At 39.6% G+C, this 21,470-nt stretch overlaps 2 protein-coding genes across 8 annotated transcripts; both read left to right on the forward strand.

Annotated features, from left to right (window-relative positions):
• The first annotated feature begins 430 nt into the window (after positions 1–430).
• Positions 431–21,260, forward strand: hoxd3a (homeobox D3a). 7 transcript variants are annotated; one of them, XM_055031711.1, is made up of 6 exons: positions 9,065–12,274; positions 12,783–12,918; positions 13,014–13,079; positions 15,954–16,013; positions 17,480–18,047; positions 19,546–21,260. In XM_055031711.1, exons 5-6 carry the CDS (start codon positions 17,558–17,560, stop codon positions 20,295–20,297), a joined length of 1,242 nt encoding a protein of 413 aa, XP_054887686.1. In that variant the 5' UTR covers positions 9,065–12,274; positions 12,783–12,918; positions 13,014–13,079; positions 15,954–16,013; positions 17,480–17,557; the 3' UTR covers positions 20,298–21,260. The 7 variants fall into 7 exon arrangements, with proteins under 7 accessions (XP_054887683.1, XP_054887690.1, XP_054887686.1 ...); XM_055031709.1 differs by lacking the exon at positions 9,065–12,274 and having other exon boundaries at positions 12,288–12,918; XM_055031708.1 differs by lacking the exons at positions 9,065–12,274; positions 12,783–12,918; positions 13,014–13,079 and adding an exon at positions 431–731.
• On the forward strand, positions 7,286–8,940 carry hoxd4a (homeobox D4a). The gene is made up of 2 exons (XM_055031716.1): positions 7,286–7,887; positions 8,314–8,940. Exons 1-2 carry the CDS (start codon positions 7,488–7,490, stop codon positions 8,610–8,612), a joined length of 699 nt encoding a protein of 232 aa, XP_054887691.1. The 5' UTR covers positions 7,286–7,487; the 3' UTR covers positions 8,613–8,940.
• Positions 21,261–21,470: the final 210 nt, after the last annotated feature.

A 21,470-nucleotide genomic window follows, 5' to 3' on the forward strand; every position in this document is an offset into this window, starting at 1 on the left:
CATGTTTTCTAAATTTATGGCTTAGGTTTTTAATAAGCGACACTTTAAGGTAGAAATCGCAATATTTAATTTACAAGTAAACAAACTTCCGAAGAATTGAATTGTGCCTCATTATTATTTTACTACTGTTATTATTTGCTGTTAATGAAAATTAAAAGAAAAAGAAGTAGGCCCCACATCTCGCTGTATAGTATAAAATGTCTGCGTACAAAACCAGTGTGGAAAGCTTTGTGCTTGGAGGACATTGAAGGGCTTCTTCATTATGCGCAGAGCTGGGGAGAATTGCAGCAGCCCAAATTCCTTTTTTGTGAGAGGACAATTTACAGCTCGGCAATAGAGCTTTTTTATGCGCCTCCATCGCCTGTCATTGGATGCCACTGGTCATGTGTGAGAGGCAAACGTCTTCATGGCCCTTTTCCTGATTTCCCAGGCGACTTTTACCCCCTCACTGCATTCTGCGTCCATACGGCGTTTAAACCAAAACGAGTCAGACGGCTTCCCCCCACCCCTGTTTGAAATCTCTGACCGTTCGTTTTATAAAAAGCGTCCGATCTGATCGGCGCATTTTATGCGCACACTTCGAGCTCCCGAGATGCGCGACACGGAAACAGCTCCTGCGTTATCCCTTCGTCCATTTGCAGAGAAGCAGCAACAGCTCATCGGCGCTTTGCTCAGAATGCGCTGCTTTGGCGAAGATGAAAGAATAAAAGCGGATTTTCTGCAGAATGCAGGTAAGGTTTTCACGTGTGCTGCGTGCCTGTGCACGTGCGCTGCCTGACAGCTTCCTGTTTCATTAGTCATGTAAATTAGCAGTGAGGTAATGCCACTTGGGTAATTTCATGTGATGCGATGTGTGATAAAATGCGTTGGGATTGTTGTTTATCTGCAGAAATGTTCAAAGCTAACGGATTGAAATAATTTACTGCTTATGTTCCCTGAAAGTAAAAAAAAAAAGTTTGATAAATAAGCGATTAAATTTTTATCATGTAGCTTGTCTACAATGTGCTGAAATATTGCTCGGATTTCCGACTGATCTGTCCATTAAGATAGATTGTATTCTTTAACTGACCATTTCTCCAGTTGCCTTTTACTATACATGCATGCTGCTTATTACATTCCCATATGTGTCAAATCTGAATGCATTTTTTTTTTTTTTTTGCTTGGGAGTTAATAAAAACTACCAACTGTAATCTTCCGCTGTAATCTTCGCGCTACCACAATTCTAGAATCCTGTGCCATGTTCACGCATAAGAGGAGCCCTTTTGTTAATATATTCTACTTTTGCACAGTTCCACATAAGAAGTCCAGTTCTCAGGGCTGTTTTCAGCTGCTTGGAGACGAGGCCAATTGAACAAAGACAGTATTTCACTGCAGCCTGACAGGCAGCTGCGAAAGTATTTACAGCCTTACTGCAATGCGGCAAAATGGACTCTGCAACGGGGGACAGGCGCAAATAAAAGCTATAGAAAATTTGGCAGCACTTACTTTGACAATTCGTTTATGGGCTTTAAGGATTATAACGATATTACTTTAAACACCAGAACAGAATTAAACAGGTGGACCGCCTCATATTCCAAAGTGATATACTTTTTTTCATGCTGTGTTGGATTATTTACCTTTTGTGTGATATTTGGAAAGAGGCCGTTTTAAGCAAAGTGTGTTCTTTTAAATGTCATTTGTCATTTATTAATGGGTTTTCACTTCAGTTTACATCGGAATAATCTGTTTAGGTGTTTCATTTGTTTCATTTCATTTTAAAAAGATGCTTTAATTCTGAGATTTATTTGGTTACAATTTTCTTGACAATTACAGAAAAAAAACAGTCTTTTAATGATTCTGTCATCTTTTATGCTCTTATCCGAAGCACTTGGAGTCTGAAAATATGACAACATTGCATTTGCTTCACCTCTCATTTCGTCATATCGCATCATTCAGAATACCTCTGAACATACTGCACACCAATTGTACTCTTTCGTTGGGCCATTTGATATTTGAAATGACAGATGTCTTTGTTCTCAGCTTTTCATTGTTAAAAAATTATTTTTCTCTACTGAGTCACCTCTGCATCATTGAACGTCCTGCATTACCACAGGATGTTTGGCCCTACTGTGCAGATGCATCAGCAGTGGGAAGGGCTGGTAAAATTCCAGCAGAAGGCGCTGTTGCCCAACACTCAAATGGTCACCTACTTCATATGCTGCCACTTGTGAACAGCGAGTGGCCAAGACAGGAGTCACGTGATGAAACTAGGCTCTGAGGTTTTTTTAAAAAAAAAAAATAATTTTTTTATGTGTTTTGTTAGTTTCCGAGTTTTCCGATGATCTTTTGCTGTTTTGAGTGATGCAAGATCTACAAAAACCACGTGGGTTCATTTTACCTCATGCGGTCACTTCTTTGTGCAGATAGAAAGCACAAAGGCTGTGTTTGTATTGATTTTATTTATTTACTTTTAAAATATAACTTATTTTCACAGAGAGGCATTGTGACGCATTTTACATGGACTTAAAAAGTCAAAGAGCGTGTTTAGAGTAATAATTAGAATCCACAGGTAAGGGAACGAATCAGAAATTAAAACAGCAGTGCATGCACGTAAGCACAATTCTGCAGGATTGGAGTCCTTCCAGTTGGTCAGAAGGTGATAGGAGGAGCAAATATGCGCTGCGGTCAGAGATTGGAGGGAGAATGAATGACATCAGCCTTGCGACAGGCTGAAATAAATGCACTTGAGAGACTGTTTAGAAGGAAATTAAAGGGCAGGAGCTTCACCATAGACCCAAGCTCGAATGAAGAATAAAACAAACCTCCATTATTAAATTAAGTAATTTAGCAACCATCATTTCGCATTATTATCAATATCAATGATTAGATATTAGGATTGTAAAATTAAATGGCCTGTACTTGAAATTAAGTAAGTCGTATTGTTTTTATTTTTTATTTTTATTTTTATTTTTCTATCTCCACTCTGGTTCTTAATTTCTGTTCCTTTTCCTCTCCTGCGGCTCACATTAATGCAATCTGCATTATTGAGTAAGTGCAACTTTGAGGATTATTTATGGGCCCGCGCGGCGTTGTGAATGGCTGTGAGGAAGCACGTGACGCCATTAAAGTTTGTTTTATGGCCTGGGACTTGACAAGCCAAAATATAATTCTCATTGTGTATTAGTGAGCGCGTCCAGATGGGCTGGAATAGTGTTCCCAATGACAGACAGAGAGAGAAGCTCCATCGGGCTGAATTTTATCCTCCTTCAGAGTGGATGCGCTTTTGGCGCACGGTGCGCCATGTGTTGCGGTCTCCGTGGTAAGCTCTGTTTTATCATTGTGCTATATGGGCGTGTGATGTCACATGCGTAATGCTCAGACGGAGCCGTTTCCTGTCTGTAAAAGCTGGGGCTGCGCAGGGCTGGAAGCAAACGCAGCTATAGCTGCAGTGAGGATGTTGGGCTTGGTGTTCTTACTTTGGATCGAATCACCCTGTTGGAAAGCAGCTTGGGAAGCCAAGCTAAGCTGTATTTTTTGGATTTTATGATGAAAATCTAATGTTCTCTGTTTGTTGTGTTGAAAAGTCGAAATTCACTTGCCTGTCTTGATATGAACTTACATTTTGCTAGATAAGGACATGGAGAAATTTGGGATTGGGACAAACAGATGTTATTTTGAGTCACTTTTCCCCCCAAAGTATTTTCGGTTTTTTATTTATATTTTGCCCGTCATGCCTTTATATTTATATTTAATATATTTATACATATATATTTTTTTATTTTAAGGGAACGGCCCACAATGAATGAATTAAAAATATATATATATATATATATATATATATAGCCTATATATATATATATATATATATATATATATATATATATATATATATATATATATATATATAGTCTATATTTATATTTATTCATCAATGATCTATTAGTACGAAATATTGCAAAGTTCACCGACAACGTGAGATTTATTTCGCTTTTTTAAATTTTTCAGTCAATTCTGTTTCTGCTGTCCAACACGCTGTGTGACCACTTTCTGACCGAACAAGCGTAGAGAATAATAGAAAAGCTGTTCGGACACTCTGACCGGCCTTTGCTGCAGCTCAAGCTGCAGGAAACGCTGACTTTATCGTTCCCTTTGTTGTCAGTCTCTCGGCTTTGACCCGTCTAAAGGACTGGCAGGGGAAGGTGAAAGGCAGGTCAGGGCGTCTTTAAAATGTTGAAACACGAATTGGGAAATGTGACGTTTTTTTACCCACATCTACTTTTGCACGTTGGATTTTCATCATTTACATTTGTTGCTGTTTAAATTGATAACTCTGGCACAGTATAAGACCCTTATTGGTAGTTTTTTTTAATTATTAATATTATTTTTGCAGCTAAATTAATTTCTAAAACAGAGTTTATTCACAAAAACTGGCTTTCAATTCCTTGTGCTTTATTTTGATTCCATTGTGACATTTAATTCTCTCAAAAAAGACGACAAAACATTTACATCATTCTCAAATTTATCGCTAAGCAGTAGAAGTTAAACGAGCCAACTACGTTATTTATTTATTTACTTATATATTTGTCATCGTTGTCGAGTTTATTTCTTTTTTTGAAAATTAAAATTAGGTTTTTGAGCAGAATAAAACAGACCACCATGAAAACGTTTAATTGTCATCCTGATGTTGATTGGTTCCACTTTGATAAATACGAACGTCGGCTGGGTTTAAAGAATGGATTAAAGAAAATGCCTTAGTTTTATTTAATTTGTAGAACAATTTCTCAGCGCAGGCCTCTCTCCGTGGCGCGCCTCCCTGCTTTGGGGAACTGCTGGCGAGGGCTTGGTAAACTTTTGCACCCCTTTCAGCTGTCAGTGGCAGCAAAAATAATTAAAGTTTTTGATAGTTTTGTAAATGGTTCGGTTTGACCCTGCTGGCCTTTAGCCTCATCTTTCGGCCCGTCGGTGATAAGAGCCTCAATGTGACCCAGCAGCACAAACGGGCTTATCTCCTCAGTGGTCCAGAGCCCTCTGACAATAGACTCAACGTTGAATCCCAACGACAAGTTTGGAAAAGTAAAACTTTTTCTCAGATATATAAAACTTTGGCCTCCGCCCCTATTTTTGCTTCTCTTCTTTTTTTTTCCGTAGGAGGAGTGAGTTTCTGTATAGGGATGAACTTGAGATGAATAAAAGGGGAACCGAAGTTTACTGAAGGTTTTTTATTATCATTATTTATATTTTTTACATTTTTGGCTAGAAGTAGTCTTTATTTATTTATTTACAACCAAATGTTTTGTGTTTTTAACAAATCGGCCATACAAAATTTTAAAAACTGGGCAAATGTGCAAAAACTGAACTTTTTTGTTTTTCTTTCTTTCTTTCTTTCTTTCTTTCTTTCTTTCTTTCTTTCTTTCTTTCTTTCTTTCTTTCTTTCTTTCTTTCTTTCTTTCTTTCTTTCTTTCTTTCTTTCCTTCTTTCTTTCTTTCTTTCTTTCTTTCTTTCTTTCTTTCTTTCTTTCTTTCTTTCTTTCTTCTTTCTTTTCTTCTTTTTTGATACTGTCTCAGTAGTTTGACACACAGGGGTTTTGCACCACAGTGTTAAAGTTCCCCTTGGAGGAAAATCTGCAGCTTTTAGTCCAATTTGAATGGTTTCTTCCAAATTACTAACATCAATTCCATCATAAATTTTGTGTTTTCAACAAATCGGCCATACAACATTTTAAAAACTGGGCAAATGTGCAAAAACTGAACTTTTTTGTTTTTCTTTCTTTCTTTCTCTCTTTCTTTCTTTCTTTCTTTCTTTCTTTCTTTCTTTCTTTCTTTCTTTCTTTCTTTCTTTCTTTCTTTCTTTCTTTCTTTCTTTCTTTCTTTCTTTCTTTCTTTCTTTCTTTCTTTCTTTTTTGATACTGTCTCAGTAGTTTGACACACAGGGGTGTGATGAAAATGGAAATAAATTCAATACATTTGACTCATAGAAGGACCGAACCCATAGGCGTTCCTATTTCTGACAAAATTATAAAATAAAAGATGAATCAGGGTTTTCCCATGTTCTGTTACATGCCTTCAGTTCCCTTATTTGAAACTTGGTGTTTCCACATTTTTGAGTCTATGAATGGTTTTCACTGTGATCATTTATTGGGTAATTGTGATTTGCACATTGAATATAAAGACATTGTAATTGTCCCAATCACTTTGCAGATATGTGTAGTTGTGAACTTTTGTGTATATATATATATATATATATATATATATATATATATATATATATATATATATATATATATATATATATATATTGTACATACTTTATTTCCCTTCATTAATATTTTGGCATGTTGGCCTAGCTGAAGCTTTTCAACACACTCTTATCTTATCTTATCTTATCTTATCTTATCTTATTTGTGTGCTTTTTGCTGGATATATGAAACAAAAAAGGTGTCTAAAATTGGAGAGTCTCGCTTCCCGTCGTCTATATATACCCTGTAGAACCGAATTTGTGTGATGGAATCAGAGTCACAGATTCGTTTCTAGGGGAGTATATGGTCGATGAAAAAACTTCGATTCCTTGAGTTATGGGTGTCTGAGGCTGTTGAGGGCCCAAAGTGTTCCTTCAGTGATTGCGCTGGTCAATCTTAACAGCACATTACTCACAGAAACTCTATATGATTACGATGAGAGCGAATAATCTGATCAGGAAAGTGTCTGTTTTGGAGTTGACTGTTTCTTTTTTGGAGTGAAGCTCCAAATGCATTTAGTAAAAGAAGCTGCTGCCCGCTCCAGCTGTGGCTTTTGGCTCCTGTGTCTCCACATTATTGATTTGCAGAGAGGAGTGCTGTTGCTGCCGCTGCCCAATGGGAGTCTGAGACGGTTTAAAAAAAGAGAGAGAGAGAGACAGGGGCAGATGAAGGGATGAGATTGGTGTAACTTTTGGATGACCCCTTCATGACAAAGACACTGTCCATCAATTGTCCCCAGTCATTATTTCACTGCTTTTATGCCAAGGGGCTTTTTGTACCTTTTGTTGCTTCCTCTGTTGAACACCATGCCTTCCAGAAACTGATCTATCTGTATGTGTGTGTATATATATCTATATATATATATATATATTTTTTTTTTCTATATATATATGGATACTTGGATGGATAAAACATCCACATGCAAGATTTTTTTTTAAATTATTCCTCTGTGCTCCTTTTCTCATAACAATATTTGGATTTGAATTTGTATTTTGCGTGCATCTGTAACTTTTGGTGTTTATTTCTCTGTCTCTGTGCTGCAGATTAATATGTTTGTTTATTCTCATGAGCCTTATCTAGGTGTGTCTTCATTTGGGCAAAAGCGCGTTCAGTTGTATGTTTACTCGTGTTTGGACCCGCATCACCTCCATTGGCCGCTCTGGTCACATGGTTCGCTAACTTTATTCAGTTGACACCAAGTAGGAGGGCTCTATGGAGGAGAGGAAAAAAAGACAACTCGAGAAAAATTAGTATTTTCTACCTTCAGAAATTAATGGCCATGAGTTCGTATATGGTGAACTCTAAGTATGTGGATCCCAAATTTCCTCCCTGCGAGGAATACTCGCAGAATAACTATATACCTGAGCAGGGCTCGGACTTCTACAGCCCGGCGCAGGACGCGGACTTCCAACACCCAGGGATCCTCTACCCGCGGTCAAACTACACAGAGCAGCCGTTTAGCTGCAGCACTGTGCCGGACTCTGCGGTGCAGCCACGGGGTCACGCCGGCCACACTGCCCACTTTGACGCACAGACTGAGCAGGGCCCCCCGGTCCAAACGGCCGGAGCTCGGACGTGTGGCCAGCAGCAAAACGCAAAGAGTCAAAATGGGCTTCAAGCCAAGCAACCTGCAGTAGTTTACCCCTGGATGAAGAAAGTTCACGTAACTACCGGTAAGATTTACCTCCTTTTTGCCTCCTGGTAGTTATAGGAAGTCATTTAATGTAATATTTATGGGCGTCTTTGAAAGGCCCAGACAATTACACAAGTCATAAATTTTTATAGCTCAGGAAATAGGCCACAGAAAGCTTCTGAGAGAACATACTAGCCGCTAGTGATTTTATTTAATCTGAGGGAAATCTGTTTGAAGCCATATTTTAAAAGAAAATGAAAAAGAAACAAAGAAACGGGAAGTTTCTTCTTTGAGGTTGCTTTCCTTAAAGTTTTGATTTTTTTTTCTTTTTTCTTTTTTTTTGCGCACTGCTCACACCTACTTTCTGTTGTAGCATGTTGTTTTTGTCTTCATGCTTCACTTGGCAACATTTGGTAACTCTATTTCTGCTCCCCTTCTTCCACTTCTTGTTGTTTTTCCAAACCAGTGAACCCGGACTACACGGGATCAGAGCCCAAGCGCTCGAGAACCGCATATACCCGGCAGCAGGTCCTGGAGCTGGAGAAGGAGTTCCACTTCAACCGGTACCTGACCAGGCGGCGGCGGATCGAGATCGCCCACACACTCTGTCTGTCCGAGAGGCAGATCAAAATCTGGTTCCAGAACAGGAGGATGAAGTGGAAGAAGGACCACAAGCTGCCCAACACCAAAGGCAGATCGGCGCCGGCCTCCGGCCATCTGCAGAACATTCAGAAGGATAACCAGACTGATATAACAGCGCTATAAAGGACAGAGGAAGGGGATTCAGGACGAATATTTGTACATAAACGAAGACAAAGGCTGCATTTTGACTTCTGCATGGACTGATGTCGTTTGAGCATTATTTTTTAATTTAACAAAAAAATATCCCAGCAATTTCGACTCAAGACTGTGTCAGAAAATCAATCATTTTGTATTACTGAAAGGTCTCAACATTCTTTTTTTGGGGGGGGATTTTATTTTTTTTTTTAAATTTTACTTCATTGATTCCCTGATTATCTGGCCAACTTTTATATAAAACCCGTTCAAATTCACAAATTTAAACCTTTTTTCCCTCTCACGTCAATTTTACTTTGCCATATAGGCCTTCATATATATATATAATATATATATATATATATATATATATATATATATATATATATATATATATAATATATATATATATATATATATATATTATTATTATTGTGCAGCAATGTGGCAAATAGATACAAAATTTCACATAATTTGTTTCATTTTTTTCACCCACGAAAAACGCACAACTTAGGTACTTGAAGAAAATGATATTTGCATAAACACTCATTGACCTTTCTTTGCAAAAAAAAAAAGCAACTTTCTTTTCGTAACTTGTTTGTTTTAACTTATTTTGTAAAAATGTTCGTAGCTCGTATATTATTCTCAGACCTAAGACATTCCTGCGCGTGAAGGATTCCGAGTGCCCTTATAAATCTCTCCTGACACCTTTGTAAACAGTGTACATTTTCAGAAAACTCTCACATGAAAGATCATTTGTTCTTGCATGGCACCAAATCTGTATTTCTTTCTGAGCATAATCCCAAATCCTGAATATTTAGGAATATATGTCTACGTTTTCCTTGATAATTCGTTATTTATTTGATGGAAAAAAAAAACATTTTCGCATAGCACACACTTTCATTAAAAACACTTTCGATCAAAGTTTGTTATTTTTTTATAAATATACATATAATAGGTTTGATTCTTGTGCAGTTTTAGCATGGCTTTCCACAAACTTTTAGAATTTAGTTACAGAGAGGGATTAAAAAAAAACAAAAAACAAACCAAACCGATGGCGAAGAGGGACTTCTTTCAGGTTACATTTCCAGGCAGATAATTCTTGTTTTAGACCGTCATTGTCCTCGGACAACAAGAAGAAGAAAAAGAAAGGAAAAAAAAAGACCCAGAAGTTTTCCCAGTATGAAGGTCTCTTTTCTGAAGTCTTCCTCAACAGAGAGCTGAAAAGGTATTAGAACCGAAGAGCGACAAAAGCAGCAGAGGCAGGTTCATCCAGGGGACACATTTCAGCCGCAAGGACTGACCCCAGCACCCCGTGACCCGCCGGACAGGCAGCTTTTTCTCTCCCAGGCGCTATTTTTGTTTGGATGAGGGGGAAATAAGCCAGTTGGACTGTTTAAAACAAAGCCAAACGGGATTCACAGTAAAGGGCCAGTCAGTTCCACAGTCCTGCTCGTATTTTAACAGTATTTATATTACCACCCCTCCCTCACCCTGTCGAGAAGGCTCTGATTTGTATGTTGTCGTGTTGCATTAATCAATATGCAATTTTTTCATCAATTTTTATTTTTATTTTTGTAAATGCTTTTTACCTTGTACGGTGCTTTGAAATGTGAGAAGTATATAAAAATAAAGATTTCTACTGATTATTCATATGAGTATTTGGCAAAAAAAAAAAAAGGTTCTTTCTCCCGGATGCTTGTTTGCTTCAAGCGGCAAAGACAAACAAAAGACAGACTTTGAGGAAACTACGCTTCCTTAATCTATGGGGTATATACGATCTTTGTGACTGTTTAAAAAAATCTGAGGCTGTGTGTGTGTGTGGGTGTGTGTGTGTGTGTGTGTGTGTGTGTGTGTGTGTGTGTGTGTGTTTTGCGTTTTCGCAAGTTTGAAGCAAAGCACGTGGAGCATTTTAGAAAAAAACTCACAAATGGAGCAATTGCGCGCTGCGTGGGCTTATATGGCCTTCCCTGAGAAATTATGACTTTTACCAACAGAGAATGTTTCACTTGCACGATGGCGGAAAGCTCTGTCTTGACACAAAAGGGGGTTCACTCTTTTGTGTTTTTTGTTTTTAGGTGTGATATTTGTTTTTGCGAATAAGCTCTTCGAGTGTTTCACGACACCAAGCGCAGGCGCGGGTTAAGAAAGGACAAACTGCAACATACATAAGGACTTTTATTTAACTTAGGTTAGACAAAGAGTATATAGATTTGCAACGAATATTTTAAGGAAAGGGTCTGGGAAAGATTGAGAAAGACCTAAAAATATTCAAGGAGATCATATTAAACATTTTCAGACTTTTATTTGTATATTTTTATATCCCAGATGGAATTAAAATGAAAAAAAAAATCAAGAGATGTGAACACTCAACAATCCAAGACAGTGATTAAACTACATAATAATATCTAGGTAAAGCCCCCAATAACCACAACAAATATTCAGTATGATCAAGTGAAAAGCCCGGTTTGCTCTTATGAACTGGAGCGCATGCTGTGCGTAAAGAACTTCTTCGTTAGTTGTGCACATTTAACGCTCTTGTTTCCGCATTTATTCCCAAAGTGAAACGTTACTTGAGACTTACAATTAAAATTAATAAGAATTTTCACTTTATTCTCTCCAGTTAACTAAAACCCAGATAAAAAAGCAAAAACAAACAAACAAAACAAACAAACAAAAACAACTCACACACATATCTCTCCAATACAGCTGTGACTCTTTTTCTTTTCCACCATTACCATACAAAGACACAGAGCAGAAATGCATACTTTATTTGAGCTGTGGCTTTATTGGTGATGACTCGCTGCAGCGGTGACCTCCGACCCCCCACACTACAGAATCAGCTCTGATCCAAACAAAGCGGCCATGAACAGACATGTGGAAAGACAATCCGCAGCCACACACTTTTTCCCCATCGCTCTGTATCGTCTCGATTGGGTCATGCTCACAAACTATAATGTGCAATGCAAACATGTCATAAGCATGCAGAGGTAAAGGGATGCATGCATCTCGGGGACTTAGCATGCCTTATTAGTCTATTAGCATAACTGTGATGGGAGTGGGTTTCAATTTATGGAGGAATCCCTCCATACAATCTGCAGCTGCTGGAATCGCAACAAGAATTGAAAATAAAACGCCCCTCAGTTATCAGGTCAGAGCAGCCTACTATACTATACAGCGTGCAGCCACACTGACCTACATGTCTGAACAGCAATAAATGGGAGCCAAAGGCAGTGCCATTTTCAATGACACTGCACCCAGTGCACAGGAACAGCGCCGCTGCTCTCCATCCGGCCATATTTGATTTCCAGCTGTTGGTTTCGCAGAAGCTTCTTTGAGCCAGACAGGCAACCGACCAACCGACCAACCAACCAACCAACCAACCAACCATCCTCCCCCCCTTAAGATATATTAAAGTGCGCCGTCTGCATTCAGAGATATAATCCAGAGACTATACCACTCCGCTTCTCTGTTCTCCAACCACGTGATTGTCTAAATAATTAATGCAGCACGTCCCCCTAGAAACACGGCGTCGTCATTAATCGCAAGGACTCTATCAGAGTTGAAAACTGAAGAGATCCCCCCTCCAAAGAAAATAATATCCGATACTCGGCGCGACTGTTAGCGGCGGCTCTGAACCGATGGATGCTCGGGTAGGTAAATATTTCAGCATTTTTCATGTTGCCTCAGTTTGGCAAATGACGATATCAAATGTCTGTGATATTTGATGAATTGCACCTCCTTTCTCTGATGTGTGCGCTTCCTGCATAGGTGCAGTTGTTTAGACTGTGGTCTCTGGTCGCTATAAGCGCGTTTATCCCCTGTTTTAAATAATACTAAATGTCTTTCCAGTTCCAGAGATGACTGGTTTGCTGTTTCCGCATGGACATTTGACTAAATGTAGGGGAGTAATCGCAGAAGCCTAAAATCATTTCTGTAGAGAAGACGGAGATTTTGCTGATTTATTTCTCATTTCACGTCAGAGTTTTATTATAACTTAAGCAAAGGCGCAAAACGTGGACTGGATATTTTTCATACAAGAGCTTTTAATTTGAATTTTAAGGTAATTCTGATGTAAAGTTTACTATAGCAGAAGATGAATAATCACTCGTATGCCTTTTGTATTTTCGACCTTTTACCCCGTATTATTTTTATTCTTAGAGTGGCATGATTTGCTTTCGGTTCCTCAGAAGTGCTGGAAGTTTGGACAGCCTGACAGTTCTGCCTCCTTGTAAATCACTCCCAGTAATTCCTGAAAGGGTGCGAGCGAGCCTGTCTGGGGGGCCGGCCGAAAACTGTAAATCTTTCACTTTTATTACCCCTCTGAACATATGCCGGCGACGCTGTACCAGCCCTGCAACCCCCTTTTTTTCTTCTTCCCTTGTTCTGCAGCGACGACAACCCGCCGCTAAACCAAGCAGCCAGCCTGCGGCTTTGAAATCCTCCTCTGCTAATCCAGTTTGGTTTTTCCAATGCATTTGATGTTTTTTTACTTGGCATCGAACATCCCCTTTATTTGGTGATTAACGCAGAAAACAACACAGGAGAAGGCAAGCATGCTCTTGTGACTCTTTGTGTGTGGTGTTAAGGCTGACATACTCACATATATATATATATATATATATATATATATATATATATATATATATATATATATATATATATATATATATATACACACACACACACACACACACACACACACACACACACACACACACACACACACACACACACACACACAGACACCCCTACACACACCCCTACACACACACACATAACAAACGCAGGATGATAATTTGCTTTATTTGAATACAATGCACGACCAGCTGCAAGAGAAGCTCACATGTCATTTATTTCATAAATCATAAAAAAACCCGCATATGTCAAACCAGTGTTCTGCAGATACACTCTCCATTATTTGGTGATGCATAAAATGCGTCCTTCCTTCGTTTTATTACTAAATCCCTCCAAATATGTAGAGATCCTGGGTTTCTTTCAAGACCTTATAGCACCATTGCAACGTGAAATGGACTTGACGTTTTACACCAATGCATTGAAAAACTGCTGCAAAAAAAAAAAAAAAACAGTACTGATGGACTAAAGTGGACACAGAACGATAGAAAACATTCCGGAGTTGTACAAATGTAGTTGTTACAGTCCTTCATATTCAAAGAAGAAGTAGGACCATTTTCCCAATCACACACCTCAGACGAGCACATAAACGCCACCCTTTATCAAAATGGACCGGTGAGGTAAGGGCTCCCTGCTTGAAGACGAGAACAAATCACGTGAACATATATGCTTGTATCTAAAAGGCAGTGCCATTTTATTTGTCATCATAAAAGCTTCAGAAACAAGCCCCCCAAAAAATCCCCAATCTACACAGGCCTATCCTCGATATCTCACTGGTTGATTGATTGCCAGTGGATTTTTTTTTCTCTTTTCCCCCTCTTCCTTGGAATAAGGATACCTTGTTCGCTTTTTTTATTGGTAGCTGAACGCGAGTCCTTCCATTCTTTCGGGAATACTGTCTCCAACCGGTGCATGGAAATGTCTGAAAAACAGCAAGATCAGGTTTAGGACAGCATCGTCTGCAGACAGGGAGGAAAAAAAAGAGGAGTGAAGGATTTATTCTCGAAGCTGTACGGAGAGGAAGTCAGAGCTGAGAGGCAGCCGCTTTATGATGAATTGATTCGCAGGTAAGCAATTGCATGGCGAGAAAGCAACCTTTAACCGCGGGTTAACGCAATGCAAAGGATTATTCATATTATGATGCATTCCGTCCAAGGAGGTGAGGCTTGTTAAATATGCGGATATGGAGCATCCATCTCTTCCTATAACCGTTTATATACAAGGTATTTTTTCCATTCAAATTGTATCGACAGATTGAGTTCTGCGCTTTTCAGCCCATTATGAAAGCCTGGTTAGAGGAGGAGGAAGAAGAAGAAGAAGGAGTAGGAGAGGAACTTTTCTTTTTTGACTCTTGGATCGTAAATCACATTAATTTGTTGTCTTATCGTCACACTGGCGTTTGGTGTGATTTATGTGGTTTCAGCTGTATGTGGCTTTGTCAGACTACAACGTTGTATGTTTCGCGCGGATTCATACCGGGTGCGTTTCGAGGATTTCGACCAACAACAACAGATTAAAGATATTTCTGAAGTTAATAGTTCAACAACTGACTGTTTACTCCCACGTTTATCCAGATTTTGTCTGCTGTTAAACAACTCGACAGGCGTTGAGACTAAACTTCAACTCATACGTGTTCTTTAATTTAATTCCAGAGCGCATGATTTCACCGCCGTAATATCAGACACATTTCTAAATTATGGCCATTCTGCAGTAAACAATAAATGTTTCATGTGTCTCTTGCAAATATTGCAAAAATGATTTTGGAACAAAGGCTGATTATCCTCGGCTTTTATATATATTTATATAAATATGTTTTTTTTTTTTTTATTAAATCGCACAGGACGCTTAAACTGAGATATTGAGGGAATTTCGGAAGCTCTGATCGACTGCGTGAGATAATAACACTCCACTCCGAGTCCCGACGCATTGTGTGGAGCAAACTTACCGTGACAACGCGTAGGCGAAAAACACAGTTCGTGTGAAAAGGGAGGCTTGTCTGCTACTAGTAACTCGGGGTGCTCAACAGCAACTGGAGGGCGCGTATTGTCGACTGAGTCTCCTAAAGTATTTCACAAAATAAAATAAAATCAAATAAAAAATAATGAGCAGAATTAAAAAAAGGGAAGAAATAAATATTTAAATCCCATCGTGTTTTACGCATGGATCCTCCTGGCGATTGAAAGGAAATAAGTGCAAAATCTCGAGGTTTATTTTCCATCCGTTGATGTCCTCCTGGCTCTCTCGGCGCCCAGAAGCTGTTCTGAATTTGGTGGAGACTTTTAGCTACTTGAAGGCAAAAATCCTCGTTGTTCATTAAACTTTGGCTTAATACAGAATGACCCAAAGGTCACCTAAAACGCTTATGGCTGCTGGATATTTGGCCTGTCGCTTTGTGCGAAAGTGCACATGTAAGACTTTTCATTCTTCAAACAAGAACGAAAAAAAGAAAAGAAAAAAAATGTTGAATGGTTTTTTTTATGGGGTTTAGATTATTCTGTTACTCTATGTTAAAGCTTTAAATTAACTGAAATTTGTATTTCGGCTCATATTGATATAAAAAGCATAAATATTTAATGTCTAAGCTAACATAAAATGCATATTATATTTTTATGCAAAATAAAATAAGATAAAGAAGAAAACAAAGAAGCAAGTCACCCAATGAGATATATGTATTTTTTATCCTTATTTGTGTTCTAGGTCGCGATGGAGGCGGTGATGAATGTGTGAGCGACATAAAAGAGATCTGCGTAGATTTCGGTGAGTAACATTTCTTCAATTAATAAAGGAGATGCATAACTCAGCCAAGTGCTAACAAGGTGATTCGTTACTACGCTGCACATTTACGCTCCAAGTACAGGAGGCTGGAATCAGAGGCAGACATGAAGGATGGCCTCGGCTTTGCATCTGCGCGTAATTCTTTACGCAGAATCCAAGTTTCTGCACGTTTCAATTTGTTCGCGAACAAAAACAAGAATTATATCCAGTTGATAGGGAATTTTTTTCCCCTCCTGTATCTCTTGCATGAGGGAAGAGTCCATCTTTTTTTTTTTCAAACTTTACTTGTAAAATAAAAAAAAGAAAATGCGTAAATTGGGCAGGAAAAAAGTAGAATTTTAGAATCGCAATTCTATCCAAAAGATGCTCCTGTAAATAACACTGAGGTTAAAAACAGGCTCCGTTTTCCAGCCAGAGCTGCTGGCTCGCACTGCAGAGACGGACTGGACGCAGCATCGTTTGCAAACGGTGGAGACCTTGCTAGCTGTGGAATGCTTTCCCTCAGACTTCCTCCTACGCTTAGTTTCACACTTCTGAGGGGCTTCGGACTCACTGGGAGTGTTTTGCTTTTTCATTCCTCTCTAAGGCCGTTTTACAGCCAGGACATTTGCGGCCATAAATTTCGCCGCGGTCCACAGTGACAGGTGCAATTGTAATGCGCGGCGAAATCTCCAGACCCCCCGAAGACATCAATGTACAGTAAAAAGGAGTCTTTCTGATGTTTCTACTTTGGTTCTCATTTATTTATTTATTTAGTTTGTTGCACTGAAATAGATAAAAAATTGGGAAAGAATAATTTGTGAAAGCAAAGTAAAATAGAAAAGTAGAAAATAAATAAATAAATAAATAAATAAATAAATAAATAAATAAATAAATAAACTATGAATAACATAGGGAACATAAAAACGTGACATGCGCAAGCCATAATGAAAAATATATGTGCCACCAACGCACCCTAACTCTATCACTCGCTCCCTCCCTTTCTCTCGCTCGTGTGCACGCACGTTCAGCTCGTGCACGCTCACGTACAGCCCATTCTTCCCTCCCCGCCCTTCATAATTCTTTTAATATCAGCCTCTCGCCTGCGTAAAAATGGACCCTTGAATGCGTGTGCACGGAACAACAATTAGTGCGCGACGGGCTTTGTGAGGCCTGTGATTAGTGAAAAGGGCATTGTGTGTATGTGTGTGACAAATGCTGATTCAGCTTATTTGTGAGCGACTACTAAAGCCTCCCAGAGAGTCCCTTTTAGTAAAAAGTTAAACTTTAACTGCTTTGTGGAGAGAAAAATGAAACAGGCAAACGGCCAGACTTTGAAGCTGGTAACTGACTTGAAGGTTCTGAGGAGCATCCACGGCCATTCTCTTTGTGCAATCCTGATTTTTGATTATTTGTTTTCAACATTAAAGATGGTGCAGCTGTAAAGAGTGATGTGTTTCTGCCTGCAGCTCACAGACTGGAGCAACTGTGGGAAACACCAATCACGTGAATAATCAACACCCATTTTGTGGCTTTGAATCCACAAAATGCAGAAGGCAACCTACTATGACAACTCTGGACTGTTTGGAGGCTACACCTACCCCAAACCAGACTCCTACAGCTATGGTCCTGCTCACCAGTCCTATCCTGCTCCTAACATTGACACTGATTACCAAGGCACTGTGTGTCCTATTCAAACCTCTACGGTCAGGCCACCTCCAGCCCTTAAAGACAGTGACCTGAACGGGGACTGCATGCGGCAAAGCAGCAGTCAGAGCAACAACAACAGCAGCAGCAGCAGCAGTGGCAGCAGCCAAGCGAACAGTATTTCTGAGCAGCAGGTACCCCCACTGTCTGCTGCCTCCCCGAGCTCCAACAGCTCCACATCCCAGAAGAAGAAGTCTCCAAACAACAGCGCGTCGGGCCCGGCCACCCCGGCCCTCACCAAGCAGATCTTCCCCTGGATGAAAGAGACCAGGCAGAACTCGAAGCAGAAGAGCAACACCAACTGCGCTGCTGCAGGTAGAGATCCTGATGGTGCGTATGAGTATATGAGTGTGTGGATAGCATGCAGGGCCGGCCTAAGGTATGGGCAAACTTTACTCTTATTGGTCCCAAGAGAGCAAGCTGATGACACATATCCAGGAAAAGTTTCCAAAACTGAAAGTCGTGTTAGCAGTCATTGTGGAAATGACTCTGCACGTCTAAGCATTTTCCACTTTGGTCTAATATTTATAGTATAAACTAAACTCAGCTGAGTAAAAACCTGAAAAATGTATTCTAGCAGACCAAATATTAAATAAATTAGGAACATGATGTACAATGAATGCCAATGTCTGATCATATTATTTCTCTTATGTTCTGAACTCAGGCAAGCTTCATGGAATATAAAACACTGGAATCAATAAAATATGTTAATAAGAAGTATTTTATTTGAAATGCTGTTAATTTACTAACTAATTTAAAGTTACTGATTTACTTGTAAGCATAGCATTCTGCATTATGGCCAGTTTAGTTAATATTTGGTAAACTATAAGACAAGTTCTATTGAATCCAAAAAAAAATACTAACTCAGGTTAGAGACCAGAGGTGCTGTTTTGGCTGGAGGGTGTAACTGGAAAGTTGCCCCCAAATTAAATCCTGCTTTGACCCTCATTCACCTGGCAACTGGAATCCCACTTTCTGGTTTATATATGAGCTGGGAAATATGTTATTTTCACCACAATTTTTTTTTAATCAAATTGCATCAAAGTGTAAAAAAGACAACAAAGTGTAAAAAAGACAACAAAGTGTAAAAAAGTTAATTTACAAACCATTAAAGTCCAAATACCTTGAAGAAAAATATTAAGGAATAAGGGAAGACCAATGAATTATGCACAGTACTGTTTGTGCAAACAAGACTGAATTGTGAAGACAGCTTTGTTTGCATTTTTACTATCAATGTTCAGAGCGTTTAAGAAATTCTGCAGATATTTCTCCACAATTTGGAAGCCACAAGCCATGATGTCTATTTCACATCTAAAAGGGAGTTTGTTTTTCTATAAAAAATACAAACGACACAAACAACAAATAATGTTGGTTTAGGTCATAAATTCAGTAGAAAAATTGACTAAAGTTCAGAAGTGCTGTTCCCCTCAATCTATTTGAAAGGCAGGTTAGCTAAGCTAGCTTTATTTATGTCACTTTAAAGAACAGCAATAATTAAGTAAAGAGTAATGTACAATATTGCTTAAAAATATCATAATACTTAGAAAAACATGCAGTAAATATTATTGAATAACATGAATGACACACTTAAAATAACATTAATAACAAATATTTTCATTCCAGTCTGCTGAGTTGCAGACATGAGTCTGGAGTTAATATTTAGATTCTGTGCCCCTGTATGCCTCCTTGTGTGGCAACGCCCCTGGCCTTGTTCAACCTTGAGCCGGCGCTGTTTGTGTCTGGGCCTTAACACGATTAGACTTCAGATGAACTGCTTTTCCTGTTGCACGACAAAAAAAAGCTAAGATGCTGTGATTTGTCTCCTCAGGTGGGGAGGTGAGTGATGAGAAAAGCCCGCCCGGACCGGCCTCCAAGCGGGTCAGAACTGCTTACACCAGCGCGCAGCTTGTGGAGCTGGAGAAGGAGTTTCACTTTAACCGATACCTTTGTCGCCCACGGAGGGTGGAGATGGCCAATCTGTTGAACCTCACCGAGCGTCAGATAAAGATTTGGTTTCAGAACAGGAGGATGAAATATAAAAAGGACCAGAAGTCAAAGGGGCTGGCGCACTCCCCCATGGGACACTCCCCGGACAGAAGCCCGCCGCTGAGCGGGCCCAATCACACCGGATACGCGGGCCAGCTCCAAAACGTGAACAGCCTGAGCTACGACGCGCCCTCGCCGCCGCCCTTCGCCAAGCCCCAGCAGAACATGTACGGCCTGGCCGCGTACACGGCGCCGCTGGGCGGCTGCATCCCTCAGCAGAAGCGGTACCCGGGCTCCGAGTACGAACACCACAGCATGCAGAGCAACGGAGGCTTCGCCAACGCCAATTTGCAAGGCAGCCCCGTGTACGTGGGTGGGAACTTTGTTGATTCCATGCCAGCCTCGGGCCCCATGTTCAACCTCGGCCATCTCCCCCACCCATCATCCACCAGCGTGGACTACAGCTGTGCCGCTCAAATCCCAGGAAACCACCACCACGGACCGTGTGACCCCCACCCCACGTACACAGACCTCACCTCTCACCAAGTTTCTCAGGGAAGGATTCAGGAAGCGCCTAAGCTGACGCATTTGTAATATTATGACGTTTCTTGTGCGTGTGCGTGTGTATGTGTGAGTGTGTGCGGGTGCGTGCCAAATTACGTTGCGCTCTTTTTTATTACCTCACTAGACTATTAACTATGCTCCGTGTGAGCCGTGTGTACTATGACAGTATTATTGATATTATTATTAATGCTATTGTGTAATTATTTTCTAAATGATGCAGCTTTGTCCATTTCTCTTAAAATTTGGAGAAGCTCTAGCCTGATTGTTAATAGTTATTTTGTTGTTTTCTTTCCCTTTCGGTTTATTCTCAAGTGCAATGCGCAATGTTTGACTGAATATTTCATGCCGTTACTTGAAGGTAAGTCTTGTAGATCACAAAAAAGTAGAAGCTCATCCTTAGATGGAAAGATTTTTAGGGGGAAAAAAAGAAAAAAAAATGTCTGCTTGGATCTCGTTTTTCCTCACCCTATTTATTTATTGCGTCATTAATTTTTGCATAATCCCCGGCACTATAGCATACAGCCTATTTAATTATTTAATTGCTTTTGTATTGCACATTATTTATCGTTTATTATGCGAGTATTTATAAGTGTGGATTTCCGTTGCCAGATCGGACAGAGCGGTGCACTTGTTGGGCAAAACAGGGTTTGTGTATTTTTTCAGAAATGCTACCAAGTATTGATGGCGGAAGGAGCATTTCTAATTGTATAAATCTGAGACAAATGGGGGCATTTTACAGCGAGTGAACATGTCCACGGCTAATCTCGTGTCAAAACCTTAAGCGAAACGTAGACTATCGAAAAATCAAATATTACGCACACCAGCATGTCATTTTGTGTAGTCCTTTGCGTTTCGTTTTTTTGATGTTATGATTCTTTGTCTTCCATTGTTATTCCATTCAGTTGGACACCCATAAATTTATGAAACCCCAATGATATTGAAATGTTATATTTTATTGTGTTTAACATTTTGTAAATAAAGTGCTTAAACTTGTATTTGCTCGTTGAGATTTGTTGGTCGCTGTGCAAAACGCCGCAGTGTCTCGTTGCTGCCACTGTAGCAGCGCGAAGGAGGTTTATTGACCCACAGCCTTCGGTCCAAACAGACAGAGACGATCAATAATTAGACACCAGGATATCTAAAACTCATCAGACGACTCTATGCTCCCAATGCAAAGTGCATTTTAGCGGAATAAAAGGCTCT

This window comes from Poeciliopsis prolifica, unplaced genomic scaffold (assembly GCF_027474105.1).
Source record: "Poeciliopsis prolifica strain line A6 unplaced genomic scaffold, Auburn_PproV2 SCAFFOLD007, whole genome shotgun sequence".
Taxonomy (NCBI): Eukaryota; Metazoa; Chordata; class Actinopteri; order Cyprinodontiformes; family Poeciliidae; genus Poeciliopsis; species Poeciliopsis prolifica.